General features: G+C 46.4%; 1 protein-coding gene across 5 annotated transcripts in view; it reads left to right on the top strand.

Moving 5' to 3' along the window:
• The window catches only part of NAV2 (neuron navigator 2), a 634,885-nt gene that overhangs the window by 264,036 nt on the left and 350,629 nt on the right, over positions 1–20,220 (top strand). For 3 of the 5 annotated variants that reach the window (XM_073604040.1, XM_073604036.1, XM_073604038.1), the window contains exon 1: positions 12,870–13,894. The exons of 1 other annotated variant lie outside the window; for it this stretch is intronic. In XM_073604040.1, coding sequence (XP_073460141.1) covers positions 13,640–13,894 — 255 coding nt within the window. In that variant the 5' untranslated portion in view covers positions 12,870–13,639. Of the gene's footprint in view, positions 1–12,868; positions 13,895–20,220 lie in introns of those variants that run through there. One more of the 5 variants, XM_073604035.1, reaches the window with a different exon arrangement.

The following is a 20,220-nucleotide window of genomic DNA, read 5'->3' as shown; positions in this document are numbered from 1 at the left end:
TATTTCATTATCATACTTTATGACCAATCTATTCCAGCTTGAGGTTTACTTTGGGATTAGCAGTTATGATTCACTGGTAATTTGGTTTCGATTTGGAGGACATTCTGCCCTTTGGGTTCCCTTCATCCTTAAAGAGAAAATAAAACATTAACTTACAAGTCGTGCTGGACTGGGGCTATTCTTTAAAGAGGAACTGCAGTCTGCTCACATAATTTGTAATAAAAACATTGTTGTCATTCTGAAGCTTCCCTCCGACCACTTTGTATACTATTATATACATACTGTGATTCTGTACTTGCCAAATATGCTGCAGAAATCTCCCTCCACTGAGTCTGGCTGCAGCCATTTTAACTGTGGGCAGCTGAAGCTGCTGCCTGTTCACTTCCTGGATTTATACAGAGGCACACCTCCAGCTCTGCAGCTCTCATTGGCCCCTTTTATGACTCAACCCCCTCCCTTCCTGGCAAACTCTCACGAGAGTGAGAGAGAGCTGTGCATGATGTCATAAGCCTAGGCTTTTTACCAGACAAGAAACAGGAAGTGGGGTGTATAAGGTATTTACTGGCAGAAAAAAATTTTCTACTATCCAAAGTTAAAACAACAACAAGGGCAGAAGATTTAATAGATGAAAAAATTACTGAAGGTCCGCTTTGAAGTGTTACTAAACCCAGGAACCTGCATTCACTATATCTGGTCTCCCCAGTACACAGAACATGGAAATGCAATTATTTTAGTAAATATAAACTGCTAAATACCTTTTCTTAGCAGTATATAGAAGTCACGTGACTTCTATCAGTTCTTAGTAAAGCTTGTTGGAGGAGTTTTTCATTCTCCCCTGATCCTCAGTCTAGACATGTCTGGACAGTGCTGATTGGACCTGCTCTGATCACATTCACTCTCTCTAGCAATACTCACCAAACTGAGCATGTGCAGCCCGTCCCCAGGCTCTGTAAATATTGGGGTTTTTTTTGGAGACAGTGGAAGAAAGGGAGGATCAGAGAAGACAGGATCAAACAACGTTTATACACAATGCAAAGAATTAACTCCTTAGGTTCCACAGTGAGTATAACAAGCATGCTTTACTCCATAGACAGACTGATTTTACTGTTGTAAGTTTAGTAATGCTTTAGGTCTAGCTTTGTTTTTAAGATAGTATTATCCAAATGGCAGCTCCGGGCCTTCCTGTGTGGCCCTCAAGGCCCTCGGTGGATTGTTGCCAATATTCATCGGGAGAAGAGAAAGGAGTGCAGGCCAAAGATTGGGGGCTATTATTCCTGCCATTGTTACTGACAGCAGTAAACGGGGGGGGGGGGGGTTTGTTGTTGCCACTGACACCTATAAAGGGGGGTGACAGTGTGAAGTTGAAATTATCCATGCCTGGATTTCTGCTTTGAAGACACAAATTAATGCAGTTTTGTATTCATTAATACAGATATGTCAAACACAAGGCTCATGGCCCGAATCCAGCCCACTAGACAATGTCATGAGGCCCTTGCACAAAGTTTTGCAGCCGGATTGAGGCGGAACTCCATTTCGCACCTCCAGCTCTCACCCTCCGCTCCCGCTCCTGTGTTTACAAGGGACAGCTTTGCTTTCAGAAGCTTCTGGGTATAACCGATCCCTCACAGTGGGGCATGGTGGGGACAGCTTTCCAGAATCTGAACGAGAGAACGATCTCCCTGCAAGGCAGAGCCGCCTACACAGCAAGATATAACAGAGCCATATATACACGAGTAGTAGAGACACATGGCAGGACTAAAGCCACCTACATAGGGAGACGTAGGAGAAAGTAGAGATAAAAGGAAGCTATGGGGGGGGGTTGGTTTTGCACTCTGCACACAGCACACCTCCAAACTCTGCACTTTGTATGTAGTACACCCCTAAACCCTGCACTCTGTATGTAACACACTCCTAAACTTTGCATACTGTACGTAGCACACCCCTAAACTCTGCACTCTGGGTATAGCACACTCCTAAACCCTGCACTCTGTTCACAATGTACCTCTGAACTCTGCCCTCTGTACCTAGCACACTCCTAAATTCTGTACTCTGGGTATAGTGGACTCCTAAACCCTGCACTCTGTACAAAGCACCCCCCTGAACCCAGCACGCTGTATGTAGCACACCCCTTAAATCTGCACACTGGGTATAGTGTACTCCTAAACCCTGCACTCTGTACACAGTGTACCCCTGAGCTCTGCACCCCCTATTTAGCACACCCCTAAATTCTGCACTCTGGCTATAGCGCACTCCTAAACCTTGCACTTTGTACACAGTGTACCCCTGAACTCTGCACGCTCTATGTAGCACACCCCTAAAATCTGCACTCTGGGTATAGCTCGCCCCTAATCCTTGCACTCTGTACACAACACTGAACTCTGCACCCTGTACATAGCACACCCCTAAATTCTGCACTCTGGGTATAGCACATTCCTAAACCCTGCACTCTGTACACAGTGTACCCCTGAACTCTGCACCCCGTACATAGCACACCCCTAAATTCTGCACTCTGGGTATAGCGCACTCCTAAACCTTGCACTCTGTACACAGTGTACCCCTGAACTCTGCACGCTGTATGTAGCACACCCCTAAATTCTGCACTCTGGGTATAGCGCACTCCTAAACCCTGCACACTGCTGAACTCTGCACCCTGTACATGGCACACCCCTACTGTGGGCAACCATACTGCTGATACAGCCCACAATGAAATTGAGTTTGACACCCCTGCATTAATATATCATTAAATGTATAGTTTAAATGCCAAGCTGTGTACCTGAATTTGACCTGAAACAAGTCTCTTGCAGTCCCTGTATAGTAGGCCTGAAATGTGAGTGGAAGGAGTAGCACAATGAGCCATTCAGTTACTGCGGTGCAAGGAACGTGCTGATAGGAGGAGAGAGCAGAGTGACAGAGAGATAAGCTCACCAGCCCAGAGGGAGGGAAAAGAATTGTAAATGTTACCGAACTGCAGCAGAGAAAAACCAGGTCTCCTCTGCTACTAGACAGGAGTGTGCTGTGTGACAGAGCTGTGTAAATCTGAGGACTCTATAGACAAGAATACAAATCCCTTGGCAGGTAAACCGCTCCCATATATATTTTATCTGTGCATTTATCTGTCTGGAGTTCAGCTTTAAAGATCTTGGAACTGTATCTGGTAATCGGCTCCTGTGCATTCATTAAAGTCAGGTAAAGGAAGGAGAGACTCATGTTATGATTTGCTATGAGAATCTTTATTTCCAGTTGGGCCATGGCTGATAATTTGCAGGTGGAGCTTTAGTGTTGCAGATACACATTATCTACAAATCATTTAAACCACACAGCAGCTAGTAGCATTTCCTAATTTAGGTACCAGACAGAGAAGTGGGAGAATTTTTATACACAGATCAATATATCAGACCCAGAAGGACACAGGAAAGAGATCGGCACAAGGACAAAGAGGCCGGAAATCATCTGGAAAACTTAAAGCAACCCTGTCACTATGAAAAAAAATATGACCAATACTGCAGGTGTTGGATACCATGTCCCCCGCTAGGTGCGGTCTTTCCTTCAACTGGCTGCTACTTCACTATGGGCACAGTAGTGGGGTAGAAGGCGGCAGGAGCAGTGGCGGCTGCTGCTAAAAATTTTTGGGGGGGTGCAAACAAACTGAAAATACTGAAAAAAATCAATTGCAGCCTTACTGTGCCCATCAAACGCAGCCACTGTGCCCATCAAACGCAGCCACTGTGCCCATCAAATGCAGCCACTCATCAATTGCAGCTACTGTGCCAACAAATGCCGCCATTGTGCCCATCAAATGCCGCCATTGTGCCCGTCAATTGCAGCCACTGTGCCCATCAAATGCTGCCACTGTGCCCATCAAAATGCTACCACTGTGCCCCATCAAATGCTGCCACTGTGCCCCATCAAATACCGCCACAGTGCCCATCAAATGCTGCCACTGTGCCCCATCAAATACCGCCACAGTGCCCATCAAATGCTGCCACTGTGCCCCATCAAATACCGCCACTGTGCCCATCAAATACCGCCACAGTGCCCATCAAATGCTGCCACTGTGCCCCATCAAATGCTGCCACTGTGCCCCATCAAATGCTGCCACTGTGCCCCATCAAATACCGCCACAGTGCCCATCAAATGCTGCCACTGTGCCCCATCAAATACCGCCACTGTGCCCATCAAAAGTTGCCACTGTGACCCCCCCTGCCCGCTTGCTGTCTGATCAGCACTTACCCTTTCCCAGTGGTGGTGACGGCAGCGAGCTGTGGGACCTTGCAGCGGGTCAGACAGCAGCGTGCTGTGTTCTCCATGCGTCTCCTCCCTTCCTCCTGATAGGCGTCCAATCCCAGCACCTGTCCTTTCAGCCAATCGGGTGACGGGTATCAGACCCGTGCTACCTGATTGGTGGAGAGGCGGTTCAGTGTTAGAAAAGCAAATATTCTTTCACTTTTCTAACCCACCTGGGTGGACTCCGAGCACAATGCTTTGCGCTCCGAGTTCACCTTTTTTTGAAGCCTATTAGAGCCTATGGCTCTAATCAGGTGCTTCAAAAATACACCCCCACTTCCAGCTTACAACCAATCAAGTCTTCAATTTGCAACAAAAGGTGCCCTGCATCTACTGGGGAGCCACACACAACTTTTGTTGCAAATTGAAGACTTGATTGGTTGTAAGCTGGAAGCAATTTGATTTGTGGAAGTCCATACTTTGAACCACTCCGATCCTTTCCTGCTGTGTTTTCCAGTTAGATCTTTTATATGGGCACCTTGGTCCTTCTATGACCTGCTGATATCCTTTTGAAATGGCGGGCCATTGACCCGGATATGTTTGCATGTTAACCCAAGAGCAGTCTCCTGTTGAGTAAAGGCGCTGTACAGATAACTACAAATCTCCTGAAGAAGCTACAGATTCTAGCGAAACATGTCGAATAATGTTTACGTACAGTAGTTACATTTCTACAAACATGCAATTTTAAATTTGAGATTGTCCTATCTTTTAGGAACTAACTTCAGTTTTAAGTCCAGACTTAAATTAAATTAAGTCCAGACCTGCTGATATCCTTTTGAAATGGTGGGCCATTGACCGAGATATGTTTGCATGTTAACCCAAGAGCAGTCTCCTGTTGGGTAAAGACGCTGTACAGATAACTACAAATCTCCTGAAGAAGCTACAGATTCTAGAGCGCAACACGTTGAGAATAATGTTTACGTACAGTAGTTACATTTCTACAAACATGCAATTTTAAATTTGAGATTATCCTATCTTTTAATCTGATGTATTAAAATAAAATTTGATAATTTTACAATACATGATATAGTTTTTTTTTTCCTGCCACCTTAAAAGTCCCCCCCCCCCCTTCCCATTTTCTACTTTTCTCTAACAATTTGGGATGTGGTGCCTAGCTCCACCTATCCTTGGCTGATTTAAATATTTACACTTTCTTTAGTGTGAAAATTGCGAAAATTCATTTGCTATGGTCACACAACTGGGTGGGATCGGAGTGCAATGCTCTGCACTCCGAGGCCACTCTTTTTTCCTATTAGAGCCTCTGGCTTTAATCAGGTGCTTCAAACCCCCGCCCCCCCCCCCCCCCCCCCGTCCCCCGTCCCGCATTGGAATCCATGGTCCAGGCGCTCTGATATGTAGATCAGGGGGGCCGGATGCAAGGATACGGGAGGCGGCGCCCACTCTATGGATGGGCTGCCACTGGATCTTTCCCTCTGAGCTGTTGTGTTCTGACAGGGGCACGGCCCCCCCCCCCCCGAATATTCCGACCAGCGCACTCTGCCATTGGCTGAGAGCGCTGATTGGAAGTTGGTCAGCTGCTGGTTTTCCAGCATGCTCGGCCGACAGAAGCCGGACAAACCGACATATACACTCATGAATGTCTGTTTTTTATTGAACACTTCTGACATTCTGCCGGTGTGTACGGGGCTTTATACAGGATTTAGATACCGCCAATAGATTGCTCAGCGCTTTACAATAATAAAGGGAGCCAGGACCGTTCCAATACAATGCAAGACAACAGGGTAAGGAGGGCCCTGATCATAAAGGCTTACAATCTAAAAAAAAAAAAAAAAAAAAAAAAAAAGCCTTTTTCTTGCCATGAACAAAGTCTTATGGACTATGTGCTACCGACAGTCACATGTGCTCATGCTGGACCACTGCTATCTACATCCAGCTACCATTCTATGTGTGGGAACCATATACTAAGCTGGTGCCTGACTAATGTCTGTACCAGTTTAAAGCAATGGAAAACCTGGTGCTTTCCTCTCATTTAACCTTTCACCCCAGTGTCCTATATAAAACAGTTGTGGTGTTTACGAAGGGTGTGGGAATTCATACATGAAGCTGGAAAATCTCTTTACTGGATTGGGAGATATGATGTCTGTGTGTATATGTATGTGTGTGTGTGTGTGTGTGTGTGTGTGTGTGTGTGTGTATATATATATATATATATATATATATATATATATATATATATATATATATATATATATATATATATATATATAAAAATGTTCTTTTGCATTAAGGCTATGAAATTCGCATGCCTGGAACTGATGAATTTTATTTTTATATCACTATGGAAACCATTTAGAGACTCGACCATAATCCTCCTTTGCTGTTCTTCTTCGCTACCAAAACTCATAAATGGAGCACATAAACGAGGACATGCAGGTCACCCTAACACAGCCCTATGGGGACACCACGCATGTTAGTTTTGTTGGAGTGTAGAGGAATGATGCGTATTATTAATTATTCACATAAACTATAATATACATATTTTTCTCATATGCACTAATAATCACATTATAAAACATAAAAAGCAAGAAACAGATCTGAGCCCAAGAGACCTTACAAAATGCTAATTACATAGAATACCACCAATGCTGCTACATCTGAACTAATACTTCACTTGTAGGTGGATACTGCCGAATCACCCGCTAGCTTTTCACGTCTTAAAGGAGAAGTCCAGCCTGAGCTTTTTAGGCTGGGCTTTTCCTATGGGTCACAGGAGTGCATTTCGTTTTGCCCTCCTGTGAACCGTTTTCACTGCCATCAGTCGAGGGAACAGCGTCGTCCCGACTTCCCAAGTCTGGACTTGCCAGCTGCCTTGAATGATGGCAGTCTCAGTGGTCCCCTCCACAGCTCATCGCTCCAGTGAGCGTGGAGAAGCAGACCAGGAGCGATGCTGACTGACAGTCAGCGTCGCTCTGCTCGGGGAGGAGTGAGTACCGAGCCATCGGCGATGTTCGAAGACTTGGCTCTCAGTGCAGGGACGCGGGCTGCAGCATCGGTCTGATGCTGCCAGGGCTGGGCTCAGCCCTTCCTTCTCTGAGCTGGCCGCTCAGCTGTCAGTTAATTGTCAGCTCCTATTTCTCCACAGTTGCTCAGCTGTTGATGATCCTGCTCGTCAGTCCTGCCTACTTAAGCCGTCCAGTCCAGAGGATCTCTGCCTTCGCCTTGGTCACATCACAGAAACTATCTCCTGCGATCCTGTTCAAGACTTGCTTTGCTGACATCCCTTCTGGCTCCAGATCCTGCTTGCTGTTCCACTACATTGATTCCTGACTTCTGGCTTGGCTGACTATCTGTTCCGGTTACTGAACTTTGGCTATGTTTTGACTACGTTTGTTCTTTTTACTTTTATTATTGAACAAGTGTGATTTAACTGTACTTCTGTCTCAGCCTGATTTCATGGTTTCTGACAGATGCTCCATCCTCCGAGGAAACTATGATTAGAAAAAAAAAAAAACATACTTCTCTTTTAAGGTGGTTCTAAAGGCTCAAGGGTTTTTACCTTCATGCATTCTATGACTGAAGATAAAAAAAAAAAAAAAAAACTACTGCTTGCAGCTCCCCCCCTCCCCCCAAATACTTACCTGAGCTCCATCGCGATCCAGAGATGTGCACGAGAGTCTCCGCTCTCCAGGGACTCTCCAGCCAGCTGTTAGCTCCCACTGCTGTCAATCACAGCCAGTGAGCCAATGAGAATACAGAGGGGGCGGGGCTGAGACATAGGTCTGTGTCTGACTGGACACGCAGAGCAGCGGCTTAGGAGTGAGCCTGCTCGAGTGCTCCCACAGCAGTATTTAGAAGTCCATGACACTGTTTTGATGTTGAATTTTAAAAGCAGCGGTCTTCTGTCAGATTAGCAAACATGTGAGATCAGCAGGCGTGCCGCTACTTTTAAGATTCAGCATCAAAACAGTGTCACGCCGTTCTAAATCCTGTATTTCACAATATAAGCTCAGCTTACTGGTATAAATAAGTGTGAAATGCAAGATTTCAGTGGGTTTAAAAATATGTCCGCTTGGTGACTTCAGACTGAAGGCTTAGTGTGATTAAGTGCTGGGTGTACCAAGATGGCTGTGACGGAACGCCACTTGCGTTACAAAATCTGACGGGTCACCTAATCTGACGGAACACCTGCCGTCTAAGAGCAGAGCCGTGCACGTTCCTTTCTTCCTGTGCCTATGAGGAGAGGGGGGTGTGTGCCTGTCCTCCAATCAGCTTTCATGGCTGTATGTCAATAATCCACTCCCAGTGGTAACCAGGAAGAGAAAAACTTTAACAGGAGGTGCACTTTCTAAAGGATATATACAGATGAAGACAGCAGATATACACATGTACAACTTATATAGGGAGATTTGTTTCATCTCTGTGTATCATCTGAGGCTGTTCACTTCACTGGGTATATGTGAGGCTTTTCATCCACTTTAATGCATTCTTTGCATTAGACCCCTTTCACACGGAGGCAGTTTTCAGGCGTTTTAGCGCTAAAAATAGTGCCTGAAAACTGCCTCTCGTGCCCCCCCAGTGTGAAAGCTCAAGTGCTTTCACACTGGGATCATGAACTTGCGGGATGGGAAAAAATGTCTTATGCCGTGTACACACGGTCTGACTTTTCGGCTACAAAAGTCCGACAGCCCGTCCGACAGACTTTCGACGGACTTTTGGCGGACTTGCGGCGGACTTTCTAACGAACGGACTTGCCTACATACGATCACACCAAAGTCCGACGGATTCGTACGTGATGACGCACACCGGACTAAAACAAGGAAGTTGATAGCCAGTAGACAATAGCTGCCCTAGCGTGGGTTTTTGTCCGTCGGACTAGCATACAGACGAGCGGATTTCTGGGTCCGGCAGAGTTACGACGTAAAGATTTGAAGCATGTTTCAAATCTAAAGTCCGTCAGATTTGCGGCTGGAAAAGTCCGCTGAAAGTCCGGGGAAGCTCACACACGATCGGATTGTCCGCCGTATTTGGTCCGTCGGCGTCCGTCGGACTTTTGTAGACGAAAAGTCCGACCGTGTGTACGCGGCATTACAAGCAGCATCTTGGGGTGGTGTAGGAGCGCTGTATACATTGGAATGAAAGGGCAGCACTTCTGAAGTACCGCAATATTTGCGGTTTTAATGCTTCCTTTAGCGACGCTAAAATGACGGTAAAGCGCCCCTAAAACTAGCGGCGCTTTACCGCTAACAGACCTGCTGTCCCAGTGTGAAAGCAGCCTTAAAGCGGAGTTCCGACAAATTTTTTATTTTATTTTTTTAAGTCAGCAACTACAAATTTACACTTACCTGTCCAGGGCGCCCGTGATGTCGGCACCTGAAGCCGATCTGTCCCTCGGCTCTCAGGTGGAGGCGCCACCATCTTCGGTAAGGGAATCAGGAAATGAAGCCTTGCGACTTTACATCCTAGTTCCCTACTGCGCTGCGTGATCCCTCTGGTCCTTGCTGTCTTCTGGGAAATTGGGTGTCTCCTAGAAGACAGTGGGGGGGGGGGGGGGACGGAGGAGGCTCCGGACATGACGTAGATATCCGCTGATGCTGTGGCTATCTATGCCCGGAAGTGGGAGCAAATACCTGGATTAGACAGGTATCTGCTTCCCCCTCCCCCCTGAAAGGTGCCAAATGTGACACCAGAGGAGGGGAGGATCCCGAAAAGCGGAAGTTCTATTTTTTTGGATGGAACTCCGCTTTAAGATAAAAAGCCTTCTGTGTGCAGCAGCCCCCCTCAGTCCCCCTAACACTTACCTAAGGTCCCTCTCTGTCCCTCGATGTCCACGAGTGTCTCAGCCGTACGAGGTTCTCCCTCCTGATTGGCTGAGACACAGCAGTCGCCATTAGCTTCCGCTGCTGTCAATCAAAGTCAGCTAGCCAATAAGGAGAGAGGGGGCAGGGCCGGGGCCGGGCTCTCCGTGTCTGATTGGACACAGGGAGCTGTGACTCAACTCTGGTGCCCCCAAAGCAAACTGCTTGCTGTGGGGGGGGGGGGGCACTGAACAGGAGGGAGGGGCCAGGAGCACAGAAGAGGGACCGGAGAAGAGGAGGATCGGGGCTGCTCTGTGCAAAACCAACTGCAACAGAGCAGGGAAGTATAACATGTTTGTTATTTTTATAGGAAAAAAATGAGACTTTACAATCACTTTAATCCTATAGAAGATTTATTGAGGGAGCTGAAACTTTGAGTTGCCAAGCAACAGCCAAGTAACCTTAAAGCAGAACTTCAGTCATTTTTTTATCTTTCCATCTATTAAATCTTCTGCTCTTGTTGTTGTTTTAACTTTGAATAGTAAAACATTTTTTTTTTCTACCAGTAAATCCCTTATACAGCTCACTTCCTGTTTCTTCTCTGGTCATTAGCCTAGGCTTATGACATCTTCACAGCTCTCTCTTTCACTCTAGTGAGAGTTTGCCAGGAAGGGAGGGGGGATGAGTCATAAGAGGGCCAATGAGAGCTGCAGAGCTGGAGGTGTGTCTGAGTAAATCCAGGAAGTGAACAGGCAGCAGCTTCAGCTGCCCACAGTTAAAATGGCTGTAGCCAGACTCAGTGGAGGAAGATTTCTGCAGCATATTTGACAAGTACAGAATCACAGTATGTATAAAATAGCATGCAAAGTGGTTGGAGGGAAGCTTCAGAATGGCAAAGATGTTTTTATTTTACGAATTATGTGAGCAGACGGCAGTTCCTCTTTAACGGTTTAGAGAAGATCTGTAAAGAAGAATGGACCAAAATCCCTCTGGAGATTTGTGCAAACCTGGTCACCAACTACAAGAAACGTCTGACCTCTGTGCTCGCCAACAAGGATTTCTCCACCAACTACTAAGTCATGTGTTGCTTGGGAATCAAATACTTTTTTTACTCACTGAACTTCAATCTATAACAATTGTATCATGCGTTTTTTTGGGGGGGGATTTTTAGTTGATATTTTATCTCTATCATTTAAAATACACCTACGATAAAAATTATAGACCCTTCATTTCTATGTTAGTGGGCAAAAATACACAATCTGCAGGGGATCAAATCATTATTTTCTCCACTGTATATATAAACATACAGTATTAGGTAAGCAGCCCTCTATTGTATAGAAAAGGACCTCATTAACCGCTTCCCGACCGCCAGCCATCAAATGAAGGCTAGGCGGCGTGCCTCTCATTCTGGGTGGACGTCATATAACGGCCTCCCAGAACGACCGCTCTCACACGCCCGTGGTGGGCGCGCATCGCGGCGATCGGTGGTGCAGTGTGTCGGTCTGACATACCCCCTACACTGATCTCGGTAAAGAGCCTCTGACGGAGGCTCTTTACCACGTGATCAGCCGTGTCCAATCACGGCTGATCACGATGTAAACAGGAAGAGCCGCTGTTCGGCTTTTCCTCACTCGCGTCTGACAGACGCGAGTAGAGGAGAGCCAATCGGCTTCTCTCCTGACAGGGGGGGTCTGTGCTGATTGTTTATCAGTGCAGCCCCCCTCAGATGCCCACCCAGGACCACCAAGATGCCACCAGGACCACCAGGGATGGCCACCACACTGGACCACCAGGTATGCCACCATGGAAATTCCAATCAGTGCCCAGGCAGCTGCCAATCAGTGCCCATCCCCAATGCCTGCCAGTGCCATCAGTGATGCCTAACAATGCCATCCATCAGTGCCACAATGTATCAGTGCCACCCATAAGTACCCATCAGTTCAGCCTTTCAGTGCCCATCAGTGTCACCTATCAGTGCCACCCATGAGTGCCCATCAGCTCCGCCTATCAATGTCCATTAGTGCTGCATATCAGTGCCACCTCATTGGTGCCGCCTTATCAGTGCCCATCAGCGAAGGAGAAAACTTACTTATTTACAAAATTTTATAACAGAAACAAAAGAAAAACTTTTTTTTTTCAAAATTTTAGGTCTTTTTTTATTTGTTTAGCAACAAATAAAAAACGCAGAGGTGATTAAATACCACCAAAAGAAAGCTCTATTTGTGGGAACAAAATGATAAAAATTCTGTTTGGGTACAGCGTAGCATGACCGCTCAATTGTCAAGATGAAAATTGTCATTGAAATCTGAAATTTGGCCTGGGCAGGAAGGGGGTGTAGGTGCCCGGTATTGAGGTGGTTAAAGCTGCAGGAAGAACTGTCTTTATTGCTCTCAGCCTGTTTTCTATTTCCCCCCCCCAGCCAATATAAAAAAATGGAAAGAATTTAGTTAAAAATCAGACAGGTGGCCCTCTGACTTCGAACCTATCAGGGTTCTCTTTACACCTCCCAGCTGGCTTGCCGTTGCCTGCTGACACCTGTAGTTCCTCAGCAGCTGCAGCAGGTCATTTTGCTGACGATGAGCTCACAGGGACATTTGCCCTTGTTGCAGGAAATGTGCCTTTTCCTTACACGCCGATTGTTTTTCCTTGAATCATATCGGCGATGAATCACCCATCCCCTTGTATTCTCGGCAGTTATTTGGCTGTTTGAAAAAAACTGGCTGATTTTCTGTTTCCTAGTACGGTGAGACGGCTCTGACAGCTCCGAGCAGGCCCCTCCCCCTCCTGCAGAGATATTTTCCAATCTGGCCAATCAGCACCCTGCGTTTGCAATGTACTGTCAAAATGCAAAGCTATCCCCACACACACACACACACACACACATACACTCTCAGCTCAGCAAAGCTCTGTACAGACAACCTGCTAGTGACACATTACCATTCCGCTAAAGTCTACAGGTTGGGCTGATCCTGTCACTTCTACGCTGAGATCCCTGGTCAGCTGCAGCAAAAAGGATAACCTCAGCTCCAGACAAAAAAATGTTTTCCTCTTCTCGCCTTCCAGCAACCCTGAGCCTTTAACTGGTATTATGATTTAAAGAGGCTTGATTCCCTCCTAAAGCAAATATACAAGGGCATCAGTCATTATCGTAGTAAGCTGCATCTGCTTCTTGGCTCAGGCTGAAGGAAAAAAAAAAAAAAAAAGAGAGACATCTTAAGCTGCTTGGAAGCCCCCACGCTGCCATCAGGGGACAGACCCAACACATGCTTGCGTCTTCCTTGAGACACCCTTCGGAGACGAGCCGATGAGATAATGAACAGAAGTCTTCCGTTTCCCGAGAGGCGAATTACAGGTGTCTCCCCATGAGAAGATTCCGATGAACGGAGACGAAGATGAGTCTCGGTTGTACATCAGAGGGCTCGTTATGACGATGGCGACTCCAGTCCGTTAGTGGGGATTCATGTGTGTTGCCGCCTCGCTCTGCAGTGGAGGTGATTGAAAGGTTTTTTTTTTTTTTTCTTTCTCCATCTGGTAGGGCAAGCTTACTCTCGTAGAGAGAGAGAGAGACGATCGTGTCGAGAGAAGGGTTAGTGGAAAAGATGCCATCCATCCTGGTGGCCTCCAAGATGAAATCGGGACTGCCCAAACCGGTCCACAGCGCCGCACCAATCCTCCATGTACCAGCAAGGACAATCCCCCAGCCCTGTTACCTGAAATTGGGAAATAAGGTGGACGTCTCGAAGCCCGCTTACCCCAGTCAGATCTCGCTGAAGCCTCAGTATGGGTACGAGTCCACTGGGGAGGCATTGCCCATCAAGAAGATGGATTCTGAAGAAAATGTCTTTGACACACAGGTCAGTATACAGTCTGCCTCAGCCCCCATTGGGAATAGCATGTCTTTTAAAATGAAAAAATTTCCAACAAAATTTCTACTATTGTATGAGAAGCTTTATACATTAATGTGTTTGTTGGGCTATATATCCATAGCGGTTGACAGAATGCGCTAATCTGGCTTTATTTATAAAGAATCTCATGGTACTGTATGACTGTATTGGGGGGTATATGGGGGACCTTCACAGACCTCCATCGATCCGATGGTGCCCTCATACTGGGGTTTGGTCAGTGATGTGTGTGGGCTATGGGGGACCTTCATAGACCTCCATCGATCCGATGGTGCCCTCATCCTGGGGTTTGGTCAGTGATGTGTGTGGGCTATGGGGGACCTTCATAGACCTCCATCAATCTGATGGTGCCCTCATCCTGGGGTTTGGTCAGTGATGTTTGTGGGTTATGGGGGACCTTCACAGACCTCCATTGATCCGATGGTGCCCTCATCCTGGGGTTTGGTCAGTGATGTTTGTGGGTTATGGGGGACCTTCACAGACCTCCATCGATCCGATGGTGCCCTTACCCTGGGGTTTGGTCAGTGATATGTGTGGGTTATGGGGGACCTTCACAGACCTCCATCGATCCGATGGTGCCCTCATCCTGGGGTTTGGTCAGTGATGTGTGTGGGCTATGGGGGACCTTCACAGACCTCCATCGATCTGATGGTGCCCTCATCCTGGGGTTTGGTCAGTGATGTTTGTGGGTTATGGGGGACCTTCACAGACCTCCATCGATCCCAGGGGAAGAATTAGACTGCTGTTGACCAGCTTCTATTTCTCCCTTGATATTAAACCAGTGCTGGAGGTGTCTGCAGTGCTTGAACATGCACACATGGCTGGTGTTAAGTGCACATGTTTATGCCACAATCGATGCACAGATTGATCATGCAACGGTTGATTATTACATCTGCCTTATTTAGAGTGTCCAAAGATCTGCATTCATGGAAAGCCACCAATGGTTATAGATTGATTTTTCCTTTAGTGTTGGATTTCTTAAAGGCCCCCTTGGGATCTTTTTTTTTTTTTTTTGGCAGTTGTGTACACAGGCCAGTTGGCACAAGCATGGGTTGTAAATGGAATGCAAGCATGGGCCATGTATGGAGTGCAAACATCTGCTATGTACGGAGTGCAACATGGGCTGTGTATGGGGTGAATGCATGGGCTGTGTATGGGGTGAATGCATGGGCTGTATGTGGGGTGCAGGCATGAGCTATGTATTGGGTGCACACATGGGCTTGTGTATGGGGTGCACACATGGGCTTGTGTATGGGGTGCACACATGGGCTGTGTATGGGGTGCACACATGGGCTTGTGTATGGGGTGCACGCATGGGCTGTGTATGGGGTGCACACATGGGCTGTGTATGGGGTGCACACATGGGCTGTGTATGGGGTGCACGCATGGGCTGTGTATGGGGTGCACGCATGGGCTGTGTATGGGGTGCACGCGTGCGCTGTGTATGGGGTGCACACGTGGGCTGTGTATGGGGTGCAGGCATGGACTGTGTATGGGGTGCACGCATGGGCTTGTGTATGGGGTGCACACATGGGCTTGTGTATGGGGTGCACGCATGGGCTTGTGTATGGGATGCAGGCATGGGCTGTGTATTGGGTGCACACATGGGCTTGTGTATGGGATGCAGGCATGGGCTGTGTATTGGGTGCACACATGGGCTTGTGTATGGGGTGCAGGCATGGGCTTGTGTATGGGGTGCACGCATGGGCTGTGTATGGGGTGCAAGCATGGGTCATGTATGGGTGACTGTAGCCTCTCTCATGGGCATCTGTGGATTATTAATGCGAAATACCAGAGCCCAATCCATGCACAGATTGAATATCACCTCCGTCTTATTTAGGGTGGCCAAAGTTTTTCCTTTAGTCTTGGATCTCTTGAGCCCCCCCTGGGATCTTTTTCTGGCAGTTCTGTACATAGGCCAGTTGGTGCACGTGTGGGCTGTATATTGAGTGCAAGCATGGGCTGTGTATGGGGTGCAAGCATATCTTTCTATCCTCTATGTACATGTAAGTCTATATCTGTCTATATATCTATCTAATATCTATTTATGTACGCGTCTATAAATATATTATCCATCTGCAACAAAAATTGGCTACTGTATTTAAGGAAAGAAAAAAATGTCTCTGGCCTGTAATAACGTCATACACAGAGAATTTAATATCATATGCAAATAACATTGTTTATGTACCCGATACCGATAACATTTCAGTCACCTGACCTTTCTTGGAACGCTCTGTAGCTGGTGTAGTGATTGTTGAGTTTCTGTAATGTAGCCATTGCTGAAATGGTGGTGCTGTTTCAGTTTTCTACATACACTGAGCATTCTCTCTGTCACTGTAAGGTGTCAGTGTGTATTTCCAAATTACAGACAAGATCATTGTCTGATATCCTCTGTTTGGAGAATAGCATGATATTTTCTAGAAAACGTGGTTGGTTTGAGCGTCGCCCACTTGACATTGACAAGCAAAGCGTGCCCTAAGTGCAGAACACATCCAGGGTGTCAGTGGCAGGAATTTTTCAGCATGCCGAGAAATCTTTTATAATTCATTAAGAAAAATAGATAGATGAGCTGTTCTGCGGCCACCTATTGGCTTTGTAGCTCCAGGGTAGACAATAACTTTTCTTTTCTGTTCTATTTTCACATGTGGGAGATGAAAGGAAGAATCTAAATTGATCAGAAGGGGGCAACAGCGATTGCCTGGGAAAATTCTTCCTTCTAGCACACTAATAAATTAGGGCCCATTAGGGCTTGTGTCTACATGTACTTCCTTGCAGCTAAACACACGTGTTCAACACACAGGTACAGTGCAGAGCCTGGGGAAATGAATTGGAAATAATCAAGGTAGCTTCCATTATTGCAATGCAGTGCAGAACCCCATTCAAGGGTGGTACATGCTGCAGGTTGGCTGTTTTATTTATCACTTCAGATGACTGACAACCTCCTCCTCCTCCTCCTCCTCCTCCTCCTCCTCCTCCTTGTAAATCTATGCACTAAAATCTCAAATAAGCTTTAACATGTCCTTTCAAAAGTAATTGCTAGTCAATTATTTAACACCTAGTGATCCTGCCATGAAAGTCCTTGTTCTAGCACTTTCCATTATGGGGGTGACAACACTCTGTCTCCCTTTCACATGCACCCCACTACAAGCAGCTGTGCCAACACATATCGCACAGGCATGGTCCACCGCTATCAGGGAGCCGGTCCAGGGCAAGGATGTGCAGCTGATGGTGGAGTGAGTGCATATAGACAGGAAGTGTCTGAAATAAGGCTGGAGGGGATCAGCAACACTTAGCTGTATAAAGGATGAAGGTGAAGACAAGATTGCAATTATTTATAATACACTGTGCAAACTAAATGCCATCCAGATAGGGTTCAGCTCTTCTTCAATGCACCCTAACACAAAACTGTAAATCAAAGAGGAAATAATGGAACATAGGAGATTTATACATGTAATAAGAAGAACCCCAGCTGAGGGTGTATAACTGAGGCCTATTGCTTGCCATTATCTGGCCCTTTGGTCACTATTCATCTCTCTGACACTAGAAAATGGGGCATTATTCCTCCCACTGACACCCGTGATGGGGCACTATTAATTCCACCGACATCAACAATGGGGACACTACTCCTCCCACTGACACCAATGATGAGGCTTAAATTCTTCCTCTAATACCAATGATGGGGCACTATTCCTTACACTGACACCAGTGATGGGGCACTATTCCTTCCACTGACATCAACAACGGGGCACTATTCCTTCCACTGACACCAACAATGGGGCACTATTCCTCCCACTGACATCAATGATGGGGCACTATTCCTCCCTCTGACATCAATGATGGGGCACTATTCACGGACATCAATGATGGGGCACTATTCCTTCCACCGACACCAATGATGGGGCACTATTCCTCCCACTAATACCAATGATGGGGCAAAATTCCTCCCACTGACACCAATGATGGGGCACTATTCCTCCCACTGACACCAATGATGGGGTACTATTCTTCCCACTGACACCAATGATGGGGTACTATTCCTCCCACTAATACCAATGATGGGGCACTATTCCTCCCACTGACACCAATGATGGGGTACTATTCCTCCCACCGACACCAATGATGGGGCACTATTCCTCCCACTAATACCAATGATGGGGCAAAATTCCTCCCACTGACACCAATGATGGGGCACTATTCCTCCTACTGACACCAATGATGGGGTACTATTCTTCCCACTGACACCAATGATGGGGCACTATTCCACCTCCTATCCACTGTGGTGCTGTGTAATTTTTTTTTTACTCCCACTGATCACCTAGCCTGAGGCATTATCTGCTTTCTCTGGCTACAGTCCGGTCACACAAAAGTCTGTAGGACAGTAAGCTGGCCCCTTGTTTAGAAAGTTTGGAGACCCCTGGTCTATAACATGCCACTGTGTAGGTACAAGTGCATCTGACCACCACACAGAAACTGCATACATTTTCCACCCCAGACATGTAAAGTATATTGGCAGCATGCGGTCTGGGTGGTGACTTCATTGTTGTGCTCTCTTTTGAAGCTTCAGTTGCAAGGCCAGACAAACCCCTCACAGCACAGCACGGAAGGGGTTAATAGGTGTCTGCATGAATGACTTAGGCTGGCTGTGCCCAAGCACTTGTGCCTCTTGCAGCCCTCATTCGCAGCGGCTGCCCTGCAGATGGCCCCCCAGAAATGAATCATTTTTTCCCCTCCGTCTAACAAGAAGCGTTCTTGGAAGTCGCAGATTCAGACAGGTGTCGCCCTGAAGTCAGACGGAAAGGATGTGACTTTTATATTAAGATGAAGCAGTAAAGGTGATCTTTTCAGGCACGTTTTAGCATGCTAGATATAAAGAGATAAATCAGCGCGAAAATGTAAAATATTGCTCAGCAGCTGGACACCAGGGTCAAAAATCAAATCCCTAAAACAATAATGTAAGCAGATGGTGCAGCGCTAATAGAGGAGAAAATACATTGAAATAGAAATAGTAAACATATAAAATACCTGCTGAAGAAGTCCCCGCCCACTGGGACGCAACGCGTGGTATGGAAAATGTCCAATGTATGTCTATATAGTAAATGCTGAAATTGTGTCAATAAACGCAGGACACAATAATAAACACATATCTAAAAGTTCATGAAAGCACGGAAAAGTCCACGGATGATCCAATGATTCCAAACACTCGTGTATAATCAAACAGCATGCTGAAAGAGGGTGACAAATCGATGTGCCCACCACCAATATTCAGAGTGGCCTCTCACCTGATGATATGGACCCTTTAATTACAGAGGGTCATATTAGGCATTCCCTTAAGGGTCATATGGATATGAAGCACAGCGGTTCAGCATGCAGAAACTTACGTCATGAAGCTGGATCAGGACACTTGGACAGTGCAGTGACATATGGAATAGAAGATGGCAAACATAGTGCTCTCCGTATGGACAATTTTATTTAAAAAGATAAAAGTAAACACTCACTATACCAGTGCAAGTAAGCAGGCTCGAGCGATGCAATGTAAACGCGATACACGAGGATGCGCGATGGCTGCGGGTGACGTCACAACGTACCCTCGTTCTGGACGCGTTGCGTCCCAGTGGGACGGGGACTTCTTCAGCAGGTATTTTATATGTTTACTATTTCTATTTCAATTTATTTGTCCTCTATTAACGTTTTAGCATGCTGACCGTGCTGGACAGTGCGCTCTTCTATAGGAGAAAAAAAACATTTTCATATTTTCATATAAGATATTTTTTGTCTTTTCTAATTCTTCCTTTCCCCCATCGTCAACATACTAATTACAGGAAAAATAAATAGCTGGATAGACACACTCCAAAAAAAAAAAATTCACCTTTATTGTATAACAATGGATATCAAAGCATCACAAATGGGTACAGACTAACTGTACAGCTTCTGACGCGTTTCACACCAGGCACGGTGCTTAGTCATAGCTAAGCAACATACTAATTACACTTTAAAAATAAAATCTCAGCATTTTCAATACACTTCTTTTTTTTTAATTTAATTTAATATTTTTTTAGATGCAGCAATGTCATCACTGGGTCTCTTTACTACCCTATACAATGCAGACAGACCATGGCTGGTGGGAGGGGCTGTGCATAGCTTCTTAGAAAACATCCCGGCACCCTGCCTTAGTACTCCTCTCCAGAGCCCTCAGCCCTGATGTAAGCAGGGAGGTCGTTTTCGGGAGGACTTTCGTAATGTTAACCTGGAAGAGCATTTCTAGGCAGGTGGGCTCAGCC

This window comes from Aquarana catesbeiana, linkage group LG11 (genome assembly GCF_042186555.1).
Source record: "Aquarana catesbeiana isolate 2022-GZ linkage group LG11, ASM4218655v1, whole genome shotgun sequence".
Lineage (NCBI taxonomy): Eukaryota > Metazoa > Chordata > Amphibia > Anura > Ranidae > Aquarana > Aquarana catesbeiana.
Note: the sequence above shows the minus strand (reverse complement) of the source record. Positions and strands in the feature narration are given on the sequence as shown.